General features: G+C 39.4%; 3 protein-coding genes across 4 annotated transcripts; all 3 read left to right on the top strand.

The window, feature by feature from the left end:
* The first annotated feature begins 3,299 nt into the window (after positions 1–3,299).
* On the top strand, positions 3,300–9,292 carry pkmyt1 (protein kinase, membrane associated tyrosine/threonine 1). Of its 2 annotated transcripts, none has more exons than XM_053510781.1 (8): positions 3,300–3,555; positions 4,138–4,498; positions 5,689–5,926; positions 6,033–6,324; positions 6,424–6,530; positions 6,656–6,828; positions 8,384–8,610; positions 8,762–9,292. In XM_053510781.1, the coding sequence occupies exons 2-8, from the start codon at positions 4,142–4,144 to the stop codon at positions 9,003–9,005; spliced, it is 1,638 nt and encodes a 545-aa protein (XP_053366756.1). In that variant the 5' UTR covers positions 3,300–3,555; positions 4,138–4,141; the 3' UTR covers positions 9,006–9,292. The 2 variants fall into 2 exon arrangements, with proteins under 2 accessions (XP_053366756.1, XP_053366758.1); XM_053510783.1 differs by lacking the exon at positions 3,300–3,555 and adding an exon at positions 3,962–3,985.
* Positions 9,293–10,033: 741 nt separating this feature from the next.
* Positions 10,034–11,868, top strand: LOC128540810 (zinc finger protein 135-like). The gene is made up of 2 exons (XM_053510792.1): positions 10,034–10,683; positions 10,901–11,868. Exons 1-2 carry the CDS (start codon positions 10,494–10,496, stop codon positions 11,701–11,703), a joined length of 993 nt encoding a protein of 330 aa, XP_053366767.1. The 5' UTR covers positions 10,034–10,493; the 3' UTR covers positions 11,704–11,868.
* A 5,658-nt stretch (positions 11,869–17,526) lies between these two features.
* On the top strand, positions 17,527–20,981 carry rpl19 (ribosomal protein L19). Its single transcript, XM_053510796.1, has 6 exons — positions 17,527–17,561; positions 18,899–19,005; positions 19,082–19,204; positions 19,285–19,405; positions 20,027–20,137; positions 20,814–20,981. The coding sequence occupies exons 1-6, from the start codon at positions 17,557–17,559 to the stop codon at positions 20,935–20,937; spliced, it is 591 nt and encodes a 196-aa protein (XP_053366771.1). The 5' UTR covers positions 17,527–17,556; the 3' UTR covers positions 20,938–20,981.
* Positions 20,982–21,740: the final 759 nt, after the last annotated feature.

The raw sequence follows: 21,740 nt of genomic DNA, 5'->3' as shown, positions 1-21,740 counted from the left end.
CAGTATATATATATATATATATATATATATATATATATATATATATAGTAAATATACTACCGTTCAAAAGTTTTAGAACATTTTCTAACTCCATGATGGTTCCTCATTTTTATTCCTTTCTACATTGTAAAGGAATGCTGAAAGCGTCCAAAAATGCATTAATCTCCTTTGAACAGTTAATGGTGAGATGTTTCTGCTACTTCTGCTCTGTAAAGACTTCATAACGCCTCTAATCTGAGGTGCTGTTAATTGGTCATTTTTCAGTCTGATAACTCTAAATGAACTTCTCAGCAAAGGTAGGTTTTGGTCTCGCCCTCCTGGGTTTCATTACGGTGCTTGACGAATTTTGCAAATGCACTTGACAATACTGTTCTTGCAAGAACTATTACAGAAAGGCTGACCTCTGTGTCTTAAAATAACAACTAACTGTTATTTTTCTTGTTGTTACGTAATTACCTAATCCCATATGTGTTATTTTATCATTTTAAAATCCCCAGTATTGTTGTAGAATGTAGAAAATAAATCACTAAACAAAAACAAATAAATTTGCAAGTGTTTTAAAACTTTTGAACAGTAGTGTATATATATATATTGTTGTTGGTCTTTCGGCTGCTCCCGGCAAGAGGTCGCCACAGCGGAATACCCAGTCCACACTACAACTTGGCACAGGTTTTACGCCGAATGCCCTTCCTGACACAACCCTCCCATTTTATCCGGGCTTGGGGTACTGGCTGGGAATCAAACCCGGGCCTTCCGCATGGCAGGCGAAACACCTACCACTGAGCCACCAGTGCCCATCTATATATATTTATAATTGGAAGGATGTATGGATATATATTATATACAGTATATAACTGGCCAGCATGCAGTCATAGAATGGAAAATTAATTCCCAAACTTATCAAAATAATGTGAGAATGTCTCTTCATCAACTGAAACTCTGTAGAAGATGTGTGATGCAATAGGACAATGACCCAAAACACCAGAACAAATCCACAACAGAATGGGTAATACACCAAAGAACAAAACAGCGCTGTTAGGTTCACTTACTTACTTCCTCTTCCATTTTGAACGTTCAATAAAGATATGAAAGATCAGAATTTTTTTGTGTTATTATTTTAGGTACATTATAATTGTCAATACCCCTGACTTAGATTAAGATTAGATCACATTTTATGACAAGTTAATGCAGAGCTGTGCCACCATATCTATCCTCTCCTGCATATATATCCTACACGAGACTCATGCAGGATATATACATACAGTATGGATATGGACATACAGTATAACATGCTTAACAGTCTTACTTCATGGCCACACAGTCCTTTTGGGTGTTTACTATAAATAAAGTGATATAAAGGTTGCTATGCCCAATTCTTGGTCTGCTAAGAATGACTCTTTTCATACTATTCCTCTTTCTGATCCACACCCCTCATTATCACACCAACTTTGTCCTGTATTGAATGAAAATTTCTCGACTTTGGTTTATTATTCCACTCATGTTGCCAGTGTTTATTTGCTTCTCTTCACATTATATCTTTCCCTTCTGACTTTGACAATTCTATCTACAAACCAGATTCCAAAAAAGTTGGGACACTATAAAAATCGTGTATAAAAACTGAATGCAATGATGTGGAGGTGCCAACTTCCAATATTTTATTCAGAATAGAACATAAATCACGAAACAAAAGTTTAAACTAAAAAAAATTATCATTTTAAGGAAAAAATATGTTGATTCAAAACTTCATGGTGTCAACTTTCCATTTTGTTAATTGATTTATTTTTTATTTATTTTATTCTTACTTTACAGCATTTTTTAAACAGCTGTACAACGATATACATACAGTACAGTACAGCAGTAAAGCATATGTTATGGATAATTTAAAAATATGGTAAGTCGTATTATGAGCATTATTACAATAGTATAACAAAATTAGGGCAGCACAGTGGCTTAGTTGTTAGTGCTGCTATCCTTGGATGTGGGGATAAAAATATAGATGAATAGTAGTAGATTAAAAGAGGTAGAATAAAAAGGTATTGTAATAGTAGCATGGTATCTCTCCATTTATCTACCTCCGGTGGCCAGTGTTTGTGGCAGTCTGTGTTGGGGCGGTCGATGTAGCAAGCGGCCGGTGTTGGGGAGGCCGGTGTTTGGGTGGCTAGCGTAGTTCAGCTAATGGTAAGATATGGGCGGCGCTACGAGTAACCTCTAGTAGAAATTAAATTTCAAAAATAATAAATTCAATAGGAAACATACAACAGTGTGCATACAACACACTACTGACAATCACCTGCCCGTAGCCCGAGCCAGCTTTTGGCTAATCATTGATAATAAAATCTAACTCTTTTAACTCGTTTATCAGAGGGACAACCCATGTTAGATGTTTTGGAGATAAAGTCAGAGAGGCCAGATTGAGGTGGTTTGGACATGTTCAGAGGAGAGATGGTGAATATATCGGTAGAAGGATGCTGAGGTTGGAACTGCCAGGCAGGAGGTCTAGAGGAAGACCAAAGAGGAGATTTATGGATGCAGTGAGAGAGGACATGAAGTTAATTAGTGTGAGAGGAGAGGATGCAGAGGATAGGGTTAGATGGAGGCAGATGATTCAGATGAACAGATGCAGATGATGCAGATGAACAGCCCAAAGACAAAGAAGAAGATTGATAATAAAATCTGTTTTATCTGTCCTTCACATTTACTTAGTTGTGATTTCTTTAAGCGGGGTAGAAGGGGGTTCTGGTCAACATTTACACACTACGGGCTATTTGGGAACAAGCATTAGCCTAATTTGCATGTCTTTGGACTGGAGAACCCGGAGGAGACCCACCATGAACCCAAACCCTGGTGGTGAAGGCAACAGTGCTAACCACTAAACCACCGCACCACTGTGGAGGGGTTACACTAAGGTCATTAAAAAGTAATCAAAATAGACTGCAAAGTGACATGCAGTAGCACAGTAAAACAGGATATTTAGAAATTTCCACACAAACTATAAAAAAATTAGTTTTTTTTCCCATATATAAAAAGAAATCTCAGCTGAAGTAATTATTCACTCATCCTGTTGTGTCAGGGTTGCCAGATTAAGTCTTGGACGTAGTTTTTATGGATTAACATTATCAAACTCACCATATGTTTTTAATTTTTTCAAAATGTTATTGAATAAGGAAATTGTAATAAATTGCAGACACAATTACATATTACATTATACATGTTTTTTTTTTTTTTTCAAATCTCAGTAAAGTTGTTTTTGAATCTTCCAACCTGGCAACTCACTGCGTCATCACCTGTTTTGGCGCGTGGCAGGGAATTTTGAAACTTGTTATGGGCGCGAGGACAGGAAGGGGGGAAAAAGCAATTTAGCATTTTAGCTTTTTTGGTTAAAGAATATAAGCTTAACGCGGTAGATATGTCGTTAATAAGTAACTAAATAACGCGTTGTAAGGAGATAATAACAGAATGAGAGGTTTGTCAGAGGAGTTGTGTAGGTTTGGTGACGGACAGCTGAACTAGCTGCGGTAGCTAACGGGAAATCAGTACAGCGTGTTCTCTATCGGGGTAAGGCTTTACTTTTCAAAAGAAATGAAATATAAGTACATTTATTCAAAATGATAACGCTAAAAAGCGAAACAGAAGCTGTCACTTGATTAAATTTGACGTTTTTAACTGGACTGGACTGGACTTGTTCGAGTCATTCTGAGGCGCCTGGTCACGTGACCTGCCTTCAGCCTACTGTATACACAAACTGAATTAATAGCTTCAGTTTGTATTTTTGTTAATCACGTTATTAGATTTTATTTTTCAACATCAAAGGTCAAGAGTGGTCATTATATTTATACTTTTGGCATGTTTTTGAAATTAATATTAATAAATAATCTAAATAAAACAGGTTTTGTCTGTACAAGGACTCACACTTCATGATATCTTTATGACAGATTCCCAAGACACACAGACAGACAGACACACAGACAGACAGACACACAGACATGTATGTGGGCTTCAGCCTGAAATAATAATAATAATAATAATAATTTCATTGATTACATTCAAACTGATTAGATTATTTTAAGCTTGGACATTTTAACTATTCCTACAAACTTTTTATGCTTGTTACTAAATAAAATTCTCGTGTTATTTCAGATCCATGGCCGTGGGTGAGGAAACCAAAACCGCGGGCACGCCGCTCCCTCTTCCTCTCCACTTCTCCCATGCTGAGCAGTCTTTCTCCCTGAAGAAGCGGCGTCTCCCGTTCTCCTCATCCAACTCTCCCTCAAGACTCGAGTCTCATCTGCTTCCTCCCCGTCCTCCATCTAAAGGCTGTCCTCCCCTGAGCCGGGTCTTCCCACAGCGCCGGTCCCGCTGGGCTCCGCTGTCTCGAAATCTGATCGAAAACCCGCCGCCGGTTTCTGTCTACGACCCGAGCAAGCCCCAGTCCTTCTTCAGTCAGTGCTTCATCAACCTCGGCCTCATTGGGCACGGTTCGTTCGGCGAGGTTTACAAGGTGAGAGACAAATGGAGAGTACATCTTTTCTCTAATAATTAGTCACCTACCTCAGTGCTGATTTGTTTAATATTATGTTTCTATAAGTATCACAATTGTATAAATCTCGATTCAATTTTACATTTTCCCCTGAATTTGTTGTACAATTTTAAATCTTTGAAAAAAGTTTAACGAGTAATTAAATGTACCCGGTTTCTTATAACATTAGTTTACTCACATAAAAACCAAAAGCAGCAATTTAAACTAATTCAAATTTTATTTGTCACATACACAGTCATACACAGTACGATATGCAGTGAAATGCTTTAGACGACTGCCCGTGACCTTAAAATAAATGACTATTATTAGGAAATAAATATGTAAAAGAAAATAGAAGGTAGATTTAACTGAGAAAGAATAAAATAACTGTATAAGATATACAATATAAGCAAAATATATGAAGGAATATAGAAAAATAAGAAAACCAGCTGTACAATATAGAAATATAGAATTTTATGGAATTTTTGTGTGGGAATGAAGTTGAATAGAAATATAAATGTCCAGGGGGTGTAAAAAAATGCCTGCAAAACAAACTAACTTTAAAGGGAAGAGTTTAGCATTTAACTGAGCATGTATATGTGCGTATCTCTGTCATCAATCATTATATTTTTAAACAAACTTAGCAAATATAATTCACTTCTACCACACAGAATGTAAATAGTTCAGAGAGCGCCACCTGTAGGATCATAAAGAAACGGCAACGTTTTACTGCCTCAAACGCCTCCAAGGGCTCAAAACTCAACTTGATGGTGAGCGTGTGGGTTGAGTGGCTTCAGCACTAAGGGCACGTGTGGCTTCTAATTACTAAATTTCTGAATAATTAGGGCTCGCTGTGTTTTGAGACTGGTGTTAGTGTGCGTAATGAATGGGTTTTAATTCACTCACAGAATTAGAAAAATAGGGGGGATCAAAGTCTTTTTGAACACGATTTTTAATAAGGTAACACCATAAAAATGAAAGAATAATTTATTTCCGAGGCTGATCAAACTGAAGACCAGATGATTCTGCTCACTGGCCATTCGACCGGTTCATCTCTATTATAAATGTGAAAATCGATTTTAGGCTCAGTGTGGCGATGTGTGAATCGAAAAGTAAAGTGCCGTTAATAACAGGCGTTTATTGACTCCAAACTGCCGGTTTTTGTGTTCCAGGTGCGTAGTGTTGTAGACGGCCGTGAGTACGCAGTGAAGCGTTCGGCGCAGCGTTTCCGCGGTGAGACCGAGCGATCACGCTGTCTTCGCGAGGCCTTAAATCACGAGCGTCTCCATCCTCATCCTCACGTCCTAGGCTTCTCTGCCGCCTGGGAGGAGGCGGAGCGGCTCTACATCCAGACCGAGCTGTGCTCCACAAGTCTGCTGTTACACGCCGAGACGCAGCTCGTGACCTCAGGTCAGCACGTACACCTCACCTCACAGTGATCGGGGGCGCCCCGTCTCTCCACGACCTGTCTGTCTGTATAAATCTTTCGATTCTCATGCTTGTGCGCCCCCTGTAGGTGAGCAGTGTGCGTGGGATTACCTATGTGACCTGCTGTTGGCTCTGAACAACCTCCACTCGCAAGGGTTCGCCCACCTCGACCTCAAACCCGCCAACGTGTTCCTCACCCGCTCCGGCCGACTCAAACTGGGGGACTTCGGGCTGCTGCTGGAGCTGGAGCGAGGGCCGGAGAAGGACAGAGGGGTGGAGCGAGGGAGAAAAGAGAAGGATGACGCGCAGGAAGGAGACCCGCGCTACATGGCTCCTGAACTGCTCAGGGGAGAGTACGGGGCCGCAGCAGACGTCTTCAGGTATGTCAAGAGTCAAATCAAGAGGAATCAAGGCTTTAGGCATGCACAAAGCTGCTGTATGTATGTATGTATGTATTTATTTATTTTTTTCCCCGTTAGCTTGGGCGTGTCCATCCTGGAGCTGGCGTGTAGTATAGAGGTTCCTAAAGGAGGAGAGGGGTGGCAGCAGCTCCGAAAGGGCCACCTACCGTCAGAGTTCACTAACGGTTTGTCTGTTTCTCATCACACGCATAGAACAAACTCGTACCTGAACTTATGAGACAAAGTGATAAATTAAAGTTTTATACTGATTTAATCTGGTAGTCAAAGGATTGTGTGTGTGTGTGTTTAGCCCTGTCCTCGGAGCTGCAGCGTGTCCTTAGGATGATGTTGGCTCCAGAGCCCAGAGACAGAGCGACAGCTGAGCAGTTATTGTCTCTGCCGTCGGTCCGAAAACACAGGTGGAGACGACAACTCTCCCTTCATCTCAGAGAGAGCTGGCTGTCTCTACTCACGTTTGGTCAGGTAAACACTTCTTGTGTGTGTGTGTGTGAGAGAGAGAGAGAGAGTCTGCGCCTCACGTTTCAGGTTAAATTTACTAATAAAGAATAATATCACAGTTAATGCTGTACATGTCTGTCTCTGATCAGACAGGAGCATACATTTTAGTACACACACACGCACACAGAGTATTAAAAGTAGCCAATCAGAAACAGGGTATCAGAATGTCCTCTCGTCTCCTGCTTCTGATTGGTTGGTATTGTCGCAGCTCAGCATTGTGATATTGCGGCCGCACAAAAAAAGAGAAGCTGAAACACAGTTTGAGTTTGACTGGTGATTTTTGTTTGTAAAACAGTTAAACACCGAAATTTGTGGCGGTTACGTTCCTAGAGCACCGCAAGTTAAAACAAAAATTTTGGATGTGGTCCAAAAAAAAGCCTGTTTTTATAGGTTAAACCCTAGATATTATCCCAAAACACTTACATTTTATTTCAAACTTAGCTTAATACATTAACCTTAAAAACATACAAGCGAATGTAAAAATAAACCCGTATACTGTACAGTACTGTACTGTTTCGTCTCCCGCTGTGCTAGAATGTAAAATACCGATGTTACCCCTGTGTGTATATGTGCTGTAATTCATGCAAGCGTTTTCTTTGGTATCAGTACAAAATAGGTATACAGTATTATATTTCATATGAAAATTTAGCTGAATTTACGTTAATGTTTATGTTACAAAATGAATAAATTATATTGTTCTTAATATTTTGTTTAGCATTAAAACGCATGAAAAATTATATATTGCCAAGGAAAAAGGCATTAAAAAATTGCTGAGGATATTTGCAGTTTCCGCTAACATTTATTAGTCCGGTTCTGAGGAAAAAATTCGATCAGGGGGTCGACTGTAGAGACATCAGCCAGTGAGCATAATTTATTGGTGATAGTGACTCCTGATTCCCGTCCCTAACGATGACACACGCCACCTTATGTTTTAGTGCTATGAACTATGAAGTGTATTAAAGCTCTTTTATCTGTGCGCCGTCAGCCAAATGCCTTGAAGCCTTCAAAAAGATGTAAAATGTCAGTCGGCTGACCTCAAATAAACATGTAAAAATATTCAACACCATTGTTGAACTACACACATCGATCCAGTTTTGAAGTAAAAATAAAAGTCTGCACTTCGTGGTCATGATAATTACTTACGTTTAACTCCAGAATCCTGTGATACGGCTCCATTTTCTTACATGACTGTATAAAGCATATACTGTGTTTTTTATATCTCATTCTGTAGGTTGTCCTAAATGTATTAATTTATTTATTTATGCCTGTCTCTCACTCCACCTTTCTGTCTATGCTTGTCTTTCTGTTTCTGTCCAATCTCTGTTTATTGATCTGGCTGTCTAAATACAAATCGGATTATTCCCCAGTCTAATGCACCCGTCTGTCTGTCTCTTCTAGTCCATCACTTGAGACAGGATGATAGTAAATGCAGTTTATCTCTCAGTCTTTATCGCTCTTCTCATCATCGGGTCTCTAATGTCACTATAATTTGTAATCTTTCTGGCCTTTTTTTTTTCAGTCTGTCTTCTCCACACTCTTCAGCCTGCTCTCATCACTAAATCTCCCTCTGATTCCGCGCTGTGACCCCGCCCCACCTAGTACGCCCCCTCGGGACCCCTGGGACGTAGACGGTGACCTCAGTGCCCTGCAGCACAGCAGCGCTCTCTCTGACTCAGCCAGTGATGACCCGATGTTTGTGACGGAACCACTGGGGCTGGAACACTCACCATCTGCGTTCACACACAGGTATCACATCCATCCAGGCAGGAAGGGTGTCGCCTGCTTCATTTAACATAAATTACTGAAAAAGAAATTAAACTAAATTATATATAAATTTATAATATAATAATATATAAGTTATAAAAAAAACTCTTGTCTTTTCTTTCTGTCTCGACAGACTCCAGGCCAGATTCTTAGTTGGCAGTACCTCCACGCCGCTCCCGACCTGCAGCCCTACACACACTCCCTCACATACTCCCTCACACACACCATCACACACTCCCACATACACCTCCTTAAACACACACTCACCCCGGCTCAGTCCGATCTGCCCGGGTTCTGTGAAACACTCGGACCGCAACTTTGAGCCCAAAAACCTGCTCATGCTCTTCGACGAAGCTTCACTAGAGAGTGAGCCGTAACAAGTTGTATTTAGTTACTATGAATATTCAGGAAAAAAAATGTAAAGACTGCACACATTTTCATCGTTCTGGAATTTTAGATGTTTGTGTGTGTGTGTTTTTTTTTTTTAAAGAGATTAGGATTCTGTATTATATGATGTCGGAACGGTGCAATGCATCTATCTTATGTTGCTGTTTTTTTTTTTTTTTTTTTTTTTTACTATGAAAAGTGGATGTGTTATGTGTGTTGATTGTGTTAACCCGTGTGTATCCATCATTTGTGATGAGTAAAGATCAAATTGTGCTCACCTGTGCTGTGTTGTGCGATTGTTTTTATTTTTTCTTCAATTTTCAGAATTAAACCCAGTCCCTGGAAGCTGAGTTTGTATAAAAAATATAAAAACTATAAGCTTTTGTACTGGAACATTTATTCTTGTCTGAGAAACATGATTCGAGTCATACACTCTGTAGTTATACCACAGTGTAGTTACAGACTCTGTAGTGAAGTCACAAGGTGTGCATTATTTTTCTATGACAATAACTCAGACAACAGTTCTAGCTGAAACATTCATGACAGATCTGCTTGTTTCTATGCTAACAGTAATAATAATAATAACCATAATAATAATAGTACTAGTAGTAGTATTAAAAACATTGAAAGAATTACAATTTTAGGTTTTTAACTTGCCATTTCTTGGTTAGAAATTAGCCGCTTATTTTATTGCTATTACAGTAACATTACCAGATCAAACAATTATAATCCCCAACAAATTGCTGTTTTAGTAGAATAAATTTGTGATTATATGAAAACAATCCTTTCATCATTGTTTTGTCGGATAACACACGTACTGGCAACCTTCAACCAATTTTAAAAAGGCATTTTTATATTTGTAACAATCTGGCAACCCATGGCCGGCTTTGAGCCAGCGTTGTGTCTTGAAATCGACCAGCGATAGGCTGTGTCCCAAATTGCAGCCTACGCGTCAGACAGGTGCACTCATCGCGTTGGAGTATGCGCCCTAAGCAGTGCACTAGACTGTCACTCAGAGGAATTTTGGACGCGGCCGCGGGTCTGTTGATTTTAGCTGGTGATGGTTTTAGCTCGCATTAAATGAGCAGTTTGTCTTAAAGCACGATATTTTTAGAGACGATTAATGCTGGAATAAGAGCGGAGACAGGAAGTGAGAAACAGAAACTAATTCTTAGGTATTTTTAAACAAGGCTAGCTCCGTGATATCACTTTTGCCAAAAATAAGCTAGCTAGTTTAGCTTGTAACACTAACCGAGCGGCTAGCTGTGTCAGATTTCAGCGCTCGTGATTCACATCAAGATTAATGTTAACATCTTGACGTCAGACTCTAATAATAATAATAATTATAATAATAAATACCTAAATAAAACAGCGCACTCAGTAGAACAGTGAAAGCTTTAAACAAGGTCTGGTCCGATTCTGTCGGCTGATATCGTGACGTCATCGGTTCCGGTACTCAGTGATATCACGGTTCGGCGATGTCGAAGGTGGAGCGACTGAATGCTCGGGTGAGCAAGCTGCTGATGGCGGCGGTGCAGGAGGTGCTGGAGGCCGTGAGGGAGACGGTGTCGGAGTATCAGGAGAAAACGGCGCGGACGCAGAGGGAGAACGAGAGGCTGCGGCGGCGGTTACAGGAGCTTCAGGAGCTCACGAGCAGCCGGCACGCCGGTGAGGATCAGCCACAGAAAACACTCGCGGTGTTGTTACGTCATGTCCAAGGCTTGAAGTTACTGATCAGAAATGTTGGGCCCTTGAGCAAGGCTCTCAGTCTTGGGGCCCTGACCCCACACTCTGACACGGGCTTATTACCAATAAAGAATTTCCGTGTGCAGTAATGTATATGTGACAAATAAAGGCTGAACTGAACTCTCGCTGTGTTTTACAGGTGCAGAGGAAACCGTCGGCCGTAACGCGGCGAAACAAACCGACTCTGAGTGTTTACTCAGCGGACGAGAAGACGCCGAGTTCAAGCGGGAAACAGGAGATGCCCAGAGAAACCCGGGGGCTCCTCACATCACGCATTCATCTCAACCTCGCCTCGATGCTTCAGAGCCGAAAGTCCAGACGTCTACGTCGCAACCGAGCATCCGAGCTAGGACTTCAGGATCGGACTACGCCGCGCCGCCTGAACAGACAGATCACCTCCCTCCTGATTTCACCCCGAGCATGATCAAAACCGAGGCAGAACCCGAGGAGTATCAAGACTACGCGTCGCAGGCTTTACTTTACCACCCGGACCCGATGACGACGCAGAGCACGCCGTCGTCCTGCGCCGTCGTCCCGTTCGCGCTCAACGGCTCCCTGCAGAGACTCATGACCGAAGACATGGAGCAGATCGGAGCTGTTTTAGACGGCGCAGACGCCAGACGAGATGAGTTCTTGAACGATCTGTTGTACCGGAAGACGGGGTGTGGCTTCCACGTGCGGCGGGCGGAGAAGCGATTCTGCTGCACGCTCTGCGGCCGCACATTCAGCCACGCCGGTGACTTTAAGAAGCACAAGCGCGTGCACACGGGCGAGAAGCCGTACCTGTGCACGCTGTGCGGGAAACGCTTCAGCCAGTCAGGGTACCTGAAGATCCATCAGCGCTACCACACGGGAGAGAAACCGTACGCCTGCAGCATGTGCGGGAAACGCTTCAGCCACTCCAGCAACTACAAAAAACACCAGCAGACTCACGTCGCTTAAAGTCCGCGAGTGTGGACTTGGACTCGTACATCATGCGAGAGTGGAATGCTGTATGGTGTGAAGATTTCCTCACAGATCACGTGATTGTAACCACAACGTGAAAAATACTGAAATTTTAGGAGATTTTATAACAAAATCTATTAAAAATAAAATTTAAAAAAATTATATTGTTGATTTATTTGAAATTTTGCTTGATGCCCGAGGACGTATAATGGTTTGGTAATAAAAAAATTTTCTTTCTTTTTCTCAACCAGCTTGTGTGTGTTTAAATGATCGTTAAGTACAGTGTCATATTAACGTTAAATCCTAAAACCATGAAACCGATGAAACTCGGCGTCACTCGTACTCGCACACGTGAACGTTTTTCGGCTAATAGTTTCACTTACATTTCCAAGCGCATTGTTCTGACATCTAGTGGACAAGTTTGGTGTAGAAAGTAGACTTTTAACATAGCAAACAGCTCAATTATAACGGACGTGTAGCTGCATGTAATATCACTGTCACCATATATAATCCTCTAAATACTTTATAGCAGTTTATTTAAATAATTAAATGAATCAACTTATTGGGATAAATTACTTTAAAATGTTTTTAAATAGGGACATCCTTGTCATCTCTCTTTCTTTCTTTCTTTAATTAACAACATGAACATGAAGCCACTGTTTTGAATCTTTGGCAAATCTATATATTCTGTTCAAAAATCTATACAAAAATCTAATGATTAAAAACAGAATAGAGAAAATTATTTAAACAGAGGAATGAAGAATGTACGGTGGCCCTGAAGTGCAAAACAAATTAACAAAACTGAAAACAAAATAACAAAACCCAATACAAAATAACAAATTCAAAACCAAATTAACAAAAAGGAAAACAAAATAACTAATATTTGACTGGCCGAGAAGTGCAATACAAATTAACCAAATGAAAAAACAATTTAAAACCCAAATAACAAAACCCAAAACTATTTTTTTTGGAGGGGGGTAGTTTTGTTGTTTTGTTTTTGGTTTTGTTATTTTGTTTTCGGATTTGTTAATTTGGTTTTGAATTTGTTAATTTGTTTTCCGTTTTGTTAATTTGTATTGCATTTCTCGGCCAGTCAGATACAAACCGGAAAAGGTAGGTATAGATTGCGAATGAAATGCTTACCGCTGATTGGACGAGACATCTGTCACTCAAGATATACAGGAAGTACTGTAGTAGCGGTAGATTCGTGTGTGTATGAATGTGCAAACATTATTGTGGTTTCAAATATGGCGTTCTTACGGTGGCCCTGAAGTCAGTTTAGTTAATTTTTTTGCACTTCACGGCCATCATAGTTTAAAGTGAAGAAGAACACACAAGAAACAAAGATAAAGAGACAAGTTCCTACTTCCTGTATATCTTGAGTGACAGATGTCTCGTTCAATTAGCGGTAAGCATTTCATCCGCAATCTATACCTACCTTTTCCGGTTTGTATCGGACTGGCCGAGAAGTGCAATACAAATTAACAAAACGGAAAACAAATTAACAAATTCAAAACCAAATTAACAAATCCGAAAACAAAATAACAAAAACAAAACAACAAAACTCCCCCCCTCCAAAAAAAATAGTTTTGGGTTTTGTTATTTGGTTTTTAATTTGTTTTCCGTTTTGTTAATTTGTATTGCACTTCTCGGCCAGTCAGATATTAGTTATTTTGTTTTCTTTTTTGTTAATTTGGTTTTGAATTTGTTATTTTGTATTGGGTTTTGTTATTTTGTTTTCAGTTTTGTTAATTTGTTTTGCACTTTAGGGCCACCGTAAGAATGAGATAAAAAGTAAAAAAACACCACCTAGACACAATAACAGCACCAGGGTTTATGAGATAGATTTAGATCATTTATCTCATTTGTTAAATGTATTGTTAAATGCAAAAAAGAAAAAAAGTTTGTTTTTTCAGAATGATGAATTTTTAAAAAATCCCCTATATAGTGTGAACAATCGTGAGAGATCCATGTGAACAAGACGAAAGTTAAGGTGCCGAATGAATCAGTCACGTGATTCCAGCAAAAGTAAAGCCTTGTTTGTTATTGATCATGTGACCCTCAGGGAAACGACACACACCTTGAAGCGAGACTTTATTTGGAGCCGCACCTCCTGCACGATACAACCTCCAGCACTGAAGGCAAATGTGGAGGATCACGACTATGTATTGGGATCAAGAACTCATGTTCTTTCCAAAAGTGTGTGAGATTTCTGATTTATACTAAATTCTCCAGAGATTCCCTCTATGAACCCGTACAGCAGGAATATCTCTATATAAGGCAGTCATTGTAAGTCTTTAAAAAATTTTATATTTCAAATTTTCAATGCATTCCAATAATATTTATTGCCATTTATTTCCAGTAACTACTTTAAACATGTGGACAGTTTAAACTGGCCATATGGCCTTATTTTGAATACAAACAACAATCTTTGATCAAATCTTTAATCTAGGGAATCTTCATTTGCACGCTGCTGGGCTGTAAACCAATGTGAAAGTACTTTGATTGCTCTGTCACACCGTGCTTTCAGTTCCGGTGTTTTACACGCCCTCATCTCGGACTGCTGCAGATGTGTTTGCTCTGACGACCTGTATTTTATCTCATACTGGCGCTTCTCATTACTGCTTTTCATTATCGCCACTGTTTTGGAACATACTGTATGAGACAAACTGGTTTTAACCTCCCTGCAGAAAGAACAAAAACACGATGTATTGATCTGTACATTCACCTTCGAAGGTTCAGTTTTCATAGTCTACTTTTATTTTTGGGAGTAAGCCATGCTGTGTCATACTTTCATATCTGTTTCTTCACAATCTGCCTATACACAGTAAACTATCGTGTTGATTGGCTCTGTAGAATGGCGAGTATAGGAACTTTGGGAAGTGCGCTCATTTATTAAAACACTTGTAAACCAAATCGAATTTTCAAATTCAAATTATTCGTTCCACAGCCCAAAAAAAATCAATACATAAAAATAATTAACACAATATACAAAGTAAAAATAAAACAAATTAACCTTCATTTTACATTAAAAAAGTAAAAATAAATCCTGACAGAAAAGTCTTTTCGTTTGTGCGTGCAGGCGCTGTGTGTGTGTGTGTGTGTACTAACGGAATCTCTGCTGTAAAGTAAAAACAAAACAAATTAACCTGCACTTTACCTTTGAAAAAAATTGCGACAGAGCAGTGATTTCATTAGAGAGAGAGAAAGTGTGTGTGTGTGTGTGTGTGTGTGTGTGTGAAGGTGAGAGGAGAAGGAAAGGAGCACACTGTCCAATGATGTGCGCGCACACAAAGTGCAGGCTGACACACAAAGGGAGAATACGCACACGTGTGTTATAATAAACAGCACACGCGCGCTGTACAAAACACTTACAAACACAAAATAAAATGTGTTTTACACACACACACACATGGTCACAGTGTTATAGTAAACAGTACACGCATGCATGGATGTTGATTATACCAGTAAGAGACGAGCACTAAGACCCAGCAGGGGAGACGATTACCCACAATTCCACAGCGGAAGAGAGAGAAAAAACCGTCAGCTCAGTTGTGATCACGTGCTGAGCCAATGGTTCGTCAAAACAAGAAGCACATGCGTGATACATGATACTCTGTACTCGTAAACCAAGACTTGCTCGTTTTTCAAATCGAAATGTATTTCAAATTTTTGCTCGTTTTGCAGAAGACTCGCAAACTGCGTTCCTCGCAATCCGAGGTTTCACTGTATATTAATTATCCTCATTTATCAGAAAAGCATCAGTTGGTCACTCGGTCAGGGCTCGGTCCGCGGTCCACCATTTAGTGATGTCTGCTGAAATGAATCTGTCCTTTTTGCAGACGATTACTGCAATGAAAGCCCTACATGTCTCGAAGATAAGCTCCTCTTGAACATGTTGATGACCAGACAACTCTAGAGAGAATTGTACATGAACTTTAGTTGCCCAGTCAAACCCCCTTAACTTCTAATCAGTATATTCTTATATTTATTCAGTATATTGCCCTTGCAGCATCCTGTGAGGGAATTTTACCGTCAGTAATGGAATATTGTTAAAATTATTTTATGATCTTTCCATCATTCCATGATGTTCAAACAACATTCTGAGGCACAAGTGTCTCAAGTGTCCAGTGTTTCCTCTAAATTATTTCTGCTCTTCAACTAGAGACAAAGCTTTTTGTAGCAGTGTAGAATATGAGTTTGTCCTTAAAACATTTTCTGTGTTAATTTGGACTTAATTTGGTCTCAGGCTTGGTCTCTCTTGGTCTTGGACTGTGAATACGGAAGCTGATCATGAGCAATCTGGCATTGAACTCATCATCTAATCACCCAGAGGTGAAGATTCAATTCAGTTTTATTTGTTTAGGGCTTTTAACCATTTTGCAGTGGGAAACTGACTGGACTCAATGACCAGGATTTAATGGAGAAATAGATTTGACAGAGATTGGGAACAGCCCAAAGACAAAGAAGAAGAAAGAAAAGGTTGCTTATTATTATACTTGCAATTACTGTCATTCATTTTAAGCATAAAAATGAGCTTGTGCTTTGACAAAAATCATGATTTATACATACTTTCTCACACTTTTCAAACTCATTTCCATAATTTTTTTTTTTATTCTGTAAAGCTACTTCGCGACTATGACCATTGCTAAAAGCAGTATATAAATAAAACTGAACTGAGTGTAATCACAATTTATATGGATGTATTCTAGAATCTTAATTCTAGATTGAGAATTATTTTGTAAAAATTTACCTGGCCTTGTTACCTTCAATTAGTTTAAATAGCTCATTAAGAATAATAAAATAACCATCATAATTATAGCACTGATAGTAAGTACTGAATAGTTATACAGTGGTCCATCGGCGTACAAATGGCCTGCCTTACGAATTTTCTTTATAAGAATGGAAATTTTGCCAGACATTTGCATCGGCATACAAAGCATTTTACGTACAAAAGAGACCGAACTAAACGCCAGCTAAATTGCGCGAACGTCAAAACTTGCGGGGGTCAGTGGAAAGCCAAATGAAACAAATTTAGTTTGGTGGGTTTTTGCATTTTGTGCAAGATTTAGCACCATGGGTTATAAGAATGTTAGCAAACGAGGAGGTAGCAAGAAGAAAAGGGAACCACTTTAAGTGGAAATTTAAAAAAAAATCATAGCTATTAAAGCAGTCAGTGTCATAAATTAAGGTTAAGACAGATTTAATGTGTGTTTAATATATGTACATATTTAAAAAAATATATGTTTATATGCAAAAATATGATTATAGTGTTAGAAATTGGTAATATTGGCAATATTTCTGGAAGGCTGGAACGGATTATCTGCATTTACATTATTTCTTATGGGAAATTTTGAATTTTCAAAACATGAATTTTGCCTCCAGAATAAACTAAATTTGTATGCCGATATTCCGCCTATATGTTGAATACATGTTTTTTAATTGCTGCTTTTATCTGATTATCTTATATAATTTTATTTTCTGTCATCTATGTATGAATAGAATTAAGATGTGTACGTGCACTAAAGCGCCTCATGCTGGCGATCAGTAGAACGTGGTTTCTCGGCTGCCCTCGCGAGACTTTCTTTCCGGAACGTTCCACTGTGTGAAACATAGGGTCCGCGGATATTCCTTACGACTTAAAATAAACGACGTTATGTTTTATTGTATAAAACAACGACATATTCACGTTTTACTTATTGACAGAAATGACACGGGACGCATATTTTCCACTTTCTGATAATTGTACGTGATCTTGTGTCAGGTTCCCTGTGTACAGAATGCGCCTGTCTGTTATAATGGTAGGCTCCGGACCCCATCCTCCTTCCTTTCTCTCTAAGACCTGCAGCCATGAGGTAAGGAGCTGTGTCCTGCTCGGGCTGAAAAATACACACAAATACGTTTAAAACCTCACGTTACCTCACAAATCGGTGTAAAATATGAATATTGTACCTGAGGTGAAGGAAATCTGACTTTAATCGGTTGTTAGTTTTGACTAGAAAAGATTTTAATCGCGAAAAATAAGGTTCGCACGCGCAAGGCCTCGAGTTGTATCGTGGCTCGCGCTGCTCGCGTTAGTGCCCTGTCAGGTGGTTTCGGGGGCAGTTTTTTTTAGTGCTAAGGGTTTAGGGCGAAAATTGTATTTTTGATTGATTTGGAATGGAAATTACGTCTTTAAAAAAAATGTTGTAAATTTGAGCTTGGTCGACTTGTATATACATAATGTTGACGTTTTATTCCGTTAACTAGCCGCGTTAGCTTCCAGTAGTTCGCTAGCTCGCGCTCCTGACGCTTAGCCCGACTAGCAAAGCATGGTAAGTCTTAACTAGCCTCTCAGCTCGCGTCACAAAATGCACATTTTTAACAGAATTACACTTATTTAGTATGTTTGCTACCTGTTTATATATAGTAATTTATTGCAAATTTATAGTAATTACGTCACATTTTAAGCTCATGTACCGTGTGTCCCAATAACCAAGTTTGGAGAATGACGAAGTCTGCTGCTTCTGTATTTTTACATCTTTGTTTAATGATGGTGTTTTATACTGAAGTACAGTTACAAGCATATTACAAGTCTCGTAGGCTTTTATTGATAACTTTAAATTTTTACAAGGAGTCAAAGTACAGTATTTGCAGGAAACTCTCCAGAACTTTCTCATTGAGAACCGGTGATCAAACTTTAAGAGACAGGTGGATGAAAAAAAAACAATAAATTCTGACAAAGTCCAAGTGTTGATTATGTAAGGATGTTCTGCTATTAGTCAGGATGTAGAACAGAATTTGATTGACAGAAAGCCAGGGTGAATTGCAGAGGTCTTGAATAAGAAACATCACAAATACTGACCCTTTGCATAAATTAAATGTAATTGTCCATAAAAGCCCTTGACACTTGTAATTATACTTCAGTATACCAGAGTAACATCTGATTTAAAGGTTTGAAAACAATGAAGCAGCAGATTTTATGAAAAATAGTTGGACTAAGAACTTTTGTCCCTGGCTGTAGTCATTTCTGTGTCCATGTAGTAGTATAATAAATACTTTTTTTTTTTCTTCAGTATAGTGAAGACCGGAATGAGAGAGTGATGCACTTTGTGCAAATATAATCAGTTATAAGCCAAACATCTGCAACATGTTTGCAAGGAATTCAAAGGCAAAGAAATGTCAAGTAACTTTAACACATTGTATTTTTCAGCATGCTCAGGCTCCAGAAGCGCTTGGCCTCCAGCGTCTTGCGCTGCGGCAAAAAGAAGGTCTGGCTTGATCCCAACGAAACCAATGAGATCGCCAATGCCAACTCTCGTAAGTTTTGTGCTGATTGTGTTTAAAAGTTCTGATTAAAAAGCTTGTTAGTTTTCTCATGCTTTGTCTATTGCAGGTCAGGCTATCAGAAAGCTTGTAAAAGATGGTCTCATCATCAAGAAGCCCGTCACGGTGCACTCCCGCGCCCGCTGCCGTAAAAACACGCTGGCTCGCCGCAAGGGTCGCCACATGGGCATTGGTAAGTCCAGTTTTGCATTGGTACGTTCAGTTGGAATTGGGACAAGTCACTTGTTCTAATGTCATTGTTTGTTTCTGCAGGTAAGAGGAAGGGTACCGCGAACGCTCGTATGCCCGAGAAGCTTTGCTGGATGCGTCGTATGCGAATCCTGCGTCGCCTGCTGCGTCGCTACAGGGAGTCCAAGAAGATCGACAGGCACATGTACGACCTCACCTTAGTAACTTATTTACTGGGGGGGAGGGGGATTTTTAGTTGTCACTGGTGTTTCCAAAACCAACATTTATTACAGCAACTTTATTTAGGTTATTGTTTATACTTTTATTGTAATAAAATGTTTGGACTAAAGGCTGTGCCCTTGCACACCGGAGGTCTGCTTAAAATTCATAATTTTCAGTTGCAATTCATATGTATTTTTAGAGCTGTTTCTGATTACTTATTTTTAAAAGAATATTAAAATATCAGTGTGTCAGAATAGTGTACTCTAAAATTATTTACGCTGGCCTGTTCACTCAGCTCACACTTGTACTTCATTTCACGTCCCATCTATCTGGTTAGAAAATGTCTGATTTCTGTTTCTAATCTGAAAAGGCAGCGCCCTCTGCTGGTATAACCTTGTGTGATAGTGCACCTTCAGCTTTCAAAGTCTGTGATGCTGCAATGAATATTAATTTGGCTAGTTTAAAGCTGTGCTTTGCTTAGGAGGAGAGAGCCTATGATGTACTTGAGTCTAGATCTGATTTTATGGGGTCTTGGACACCATGTAGCAGATGAAGTCTTTGTCACGGTTTGTTAATGCTATGTAAATGTCTCACCTGTATGTAGGTACCACAGCCTGTACCTGAGGGCCAAAGGTAACGTGTTCAAGAACAAGCGCATCCTCATGGAGCACATCCACAAGCTGAAGGCAGACCGCGCCCGCAAGAAGCTCCTCTCGTAAGTAATCGCATCAAACATGGGGTCGTGTCTTATTTGGCCCACAAGAACTTCAGGGAGCAAAGGGCGGAAAAAACTCGCATGTTGCTCACTACTGATTGTATTTTTAACATGATGGGAGGAGGAGTCTGCAATTTTTGGGGTGGTTTAAATGACAGATTTATTTATTTTGGTGCACATATCAGAGAAACATGGGAGCTGCTCTGCTTTTGTTTATACGATGTATATTAAGATGAAAGCAGTGCTCTTTTATCCTCAGCCCTGTTTGGATAGTTATTAATTTTAAGCATTAAGTTTTTCCTCTATAGTCTTGGCGTTGAAGCTTGTGAATCAGCAATCAGTGGAATCATTATTTATTTAAAAAAAAAAAAAAAGGGTGGGGCAGGGGTGCACTGATGAACCATGGACAGATTGATGTCTTGTGATTAGTTAGGTCGTTTCCTGCAGGCTTATTCAATTATTGCAGAGATGGGTTTCTGAGGACGTCTGTCAGTCTCTTTCCATCAGGGACAGTCAGGCTACGGTCGTCTTGTGTTTAAGGCTGTGTGCATAATGGGTTTTGGGTTGCTGTAACGTTTGAGTTCATATTAGGTTTAGTGACACAGTAGCACACAGGTAGTGGGGGGTGAGTGTACGTGTTTGAAAAGTTCATAATGTTTCTCTCTGTTCTGTGCAGTGACCAGGCCGAGGCTCGTCGCTCAAAGACCCGCGAGGCACGTAAGCGCCGCGAAGAGCGACTCCAGGCCAAGAAGGAAGAGATCATTAAGAACCTGTCCAAGGAGGAGGAGGGCAAGAAATAAACCTCCATACATCACTTGCTTTAATAAACCACCCACAAAAGGAACACGCCTCCGAGTCTTTTTCTTTATTTTTTTATACTGAAACTGAACCCGTCCGTACACGTCATTTCAAACCATGGCAGCATCTCTAGTAGTGAGGAGTGCTTAATCATATAGGGATGCTTTTCAAAACTGCACGGGCTGGTTCTAAACTAGCTGTGTTTAATATTTTTATTGGTTGATCAAGTCTGAGTGCCACAGAACAATTTTGATTTAAAAACAAAGGTTTATCATGACTTGAAATATCTAAGATTGGGTAAAAGTTGTCATTTATAATTTACCTCTGAATAGGTATAATACAAAAGATGTACTTGTGAAATTATTTGAGGTAACTTTTCTTCTGGTAGGATATCCAAGACTTAGATTGCTACATACTGTGTAAGAGAACCTGGTCCTTGCATACATGGAATTTCTGTCTAGAGTTCAAATCATGACTAAATTTAAGGTTACAGATTTTGCTTCAGAAACTGTAAATTCTAAAAATTATCTGGAAAGCAAAATACATATTTTACGTTTATTGTTAAATGAAATCCCTGGTCTAGTAAAATGTAGTTACAAAGTAAAGCCACCAGGTGGAGTTTATTTGAAAAAAATATATATTTTTGGTGGTTTGTGTGATAAATATTTAAATACTTGACGTGTTTTTTGCCTGAAAGGTAGATGAGTCTCCAGGAACCATTAAGAATAATGCATTCCATTAAACTACAACTGCAGGCGACCGAAAACATTAAAATGATAAAAACAATCCAAAATGAGGAATGGTT

The sequence above is a fragment of the Clarias gariepinus genome, chromosome 14, assembly GCF_024256425.1.
Source record: "Clarias gariepinus isolate MV-2021 ecotype Netherlands chromosome 14, CGAR_prim_01v2, whole genome shotgun sequence".
In the NCBI taxonomy this organism is placed as follows: domain Eukaryota; kingdom Metazoa; phylum Chordata; class Actinopteri; order Siluriformes; family Clariidae; genus Clarias; species Clarias gariepinus.
This window is presented reverse-complemented; position numbering and strand designations above follow the sequence as displayed.

Coding starts and splice junctions, on each gene's coding strand:
- LOC128540810 (XM_053510792.1), top strand. CDS start 10,494: ATGTCGAAGGTGGAGCGACTGAATGCTCGGGTGAGCAAGCTGCTGATG. Junction 10,684..10,900: donor CACGAGCAGCCGGCACGCCG/GTGAGGATCAGC, acceptor TGTGTTTTACAG/GTGCAGAGGAAACCGTCGGC.
- pkmyt1 (XM_053510781.1), top strand. CDS start 4,142: ATGGCCGTGGGTGAGGAAACCAAAACCGCGGGCACGCCGCTCCCTCTT. Junction 6,325..6,423: donor GCCGCAGCAGACGTCTTCAG/GTATGTCAAGAG, acceptor TTTCCCCGTTAG/CTTGGGCGTGTCCATCCTGG. Junction 6,829..8,383: donor CTCTACTCACGTTTGGTCAG/GTAAACACTTCT, acceptor TTTTTTTTTCAG/TCTGTCTTCTCCACACTCTT.
- rpl19 (XM_053510796.1), top strand. Junction 19,406..20,026: donor AAGAAGATCGACAGGCACAT/GTACGACCTCAC, acceptor ACCTGTATGTAG/GTACCACAGCCTGTACCTGA. Junction 20,138..20,813: donor GCCCGCAAGAAGCTCCTCTC/GTAAGTAATCGC, acceptor TGTTCTGTGCAG/TGACCAGGCCGAGGCTCGTC.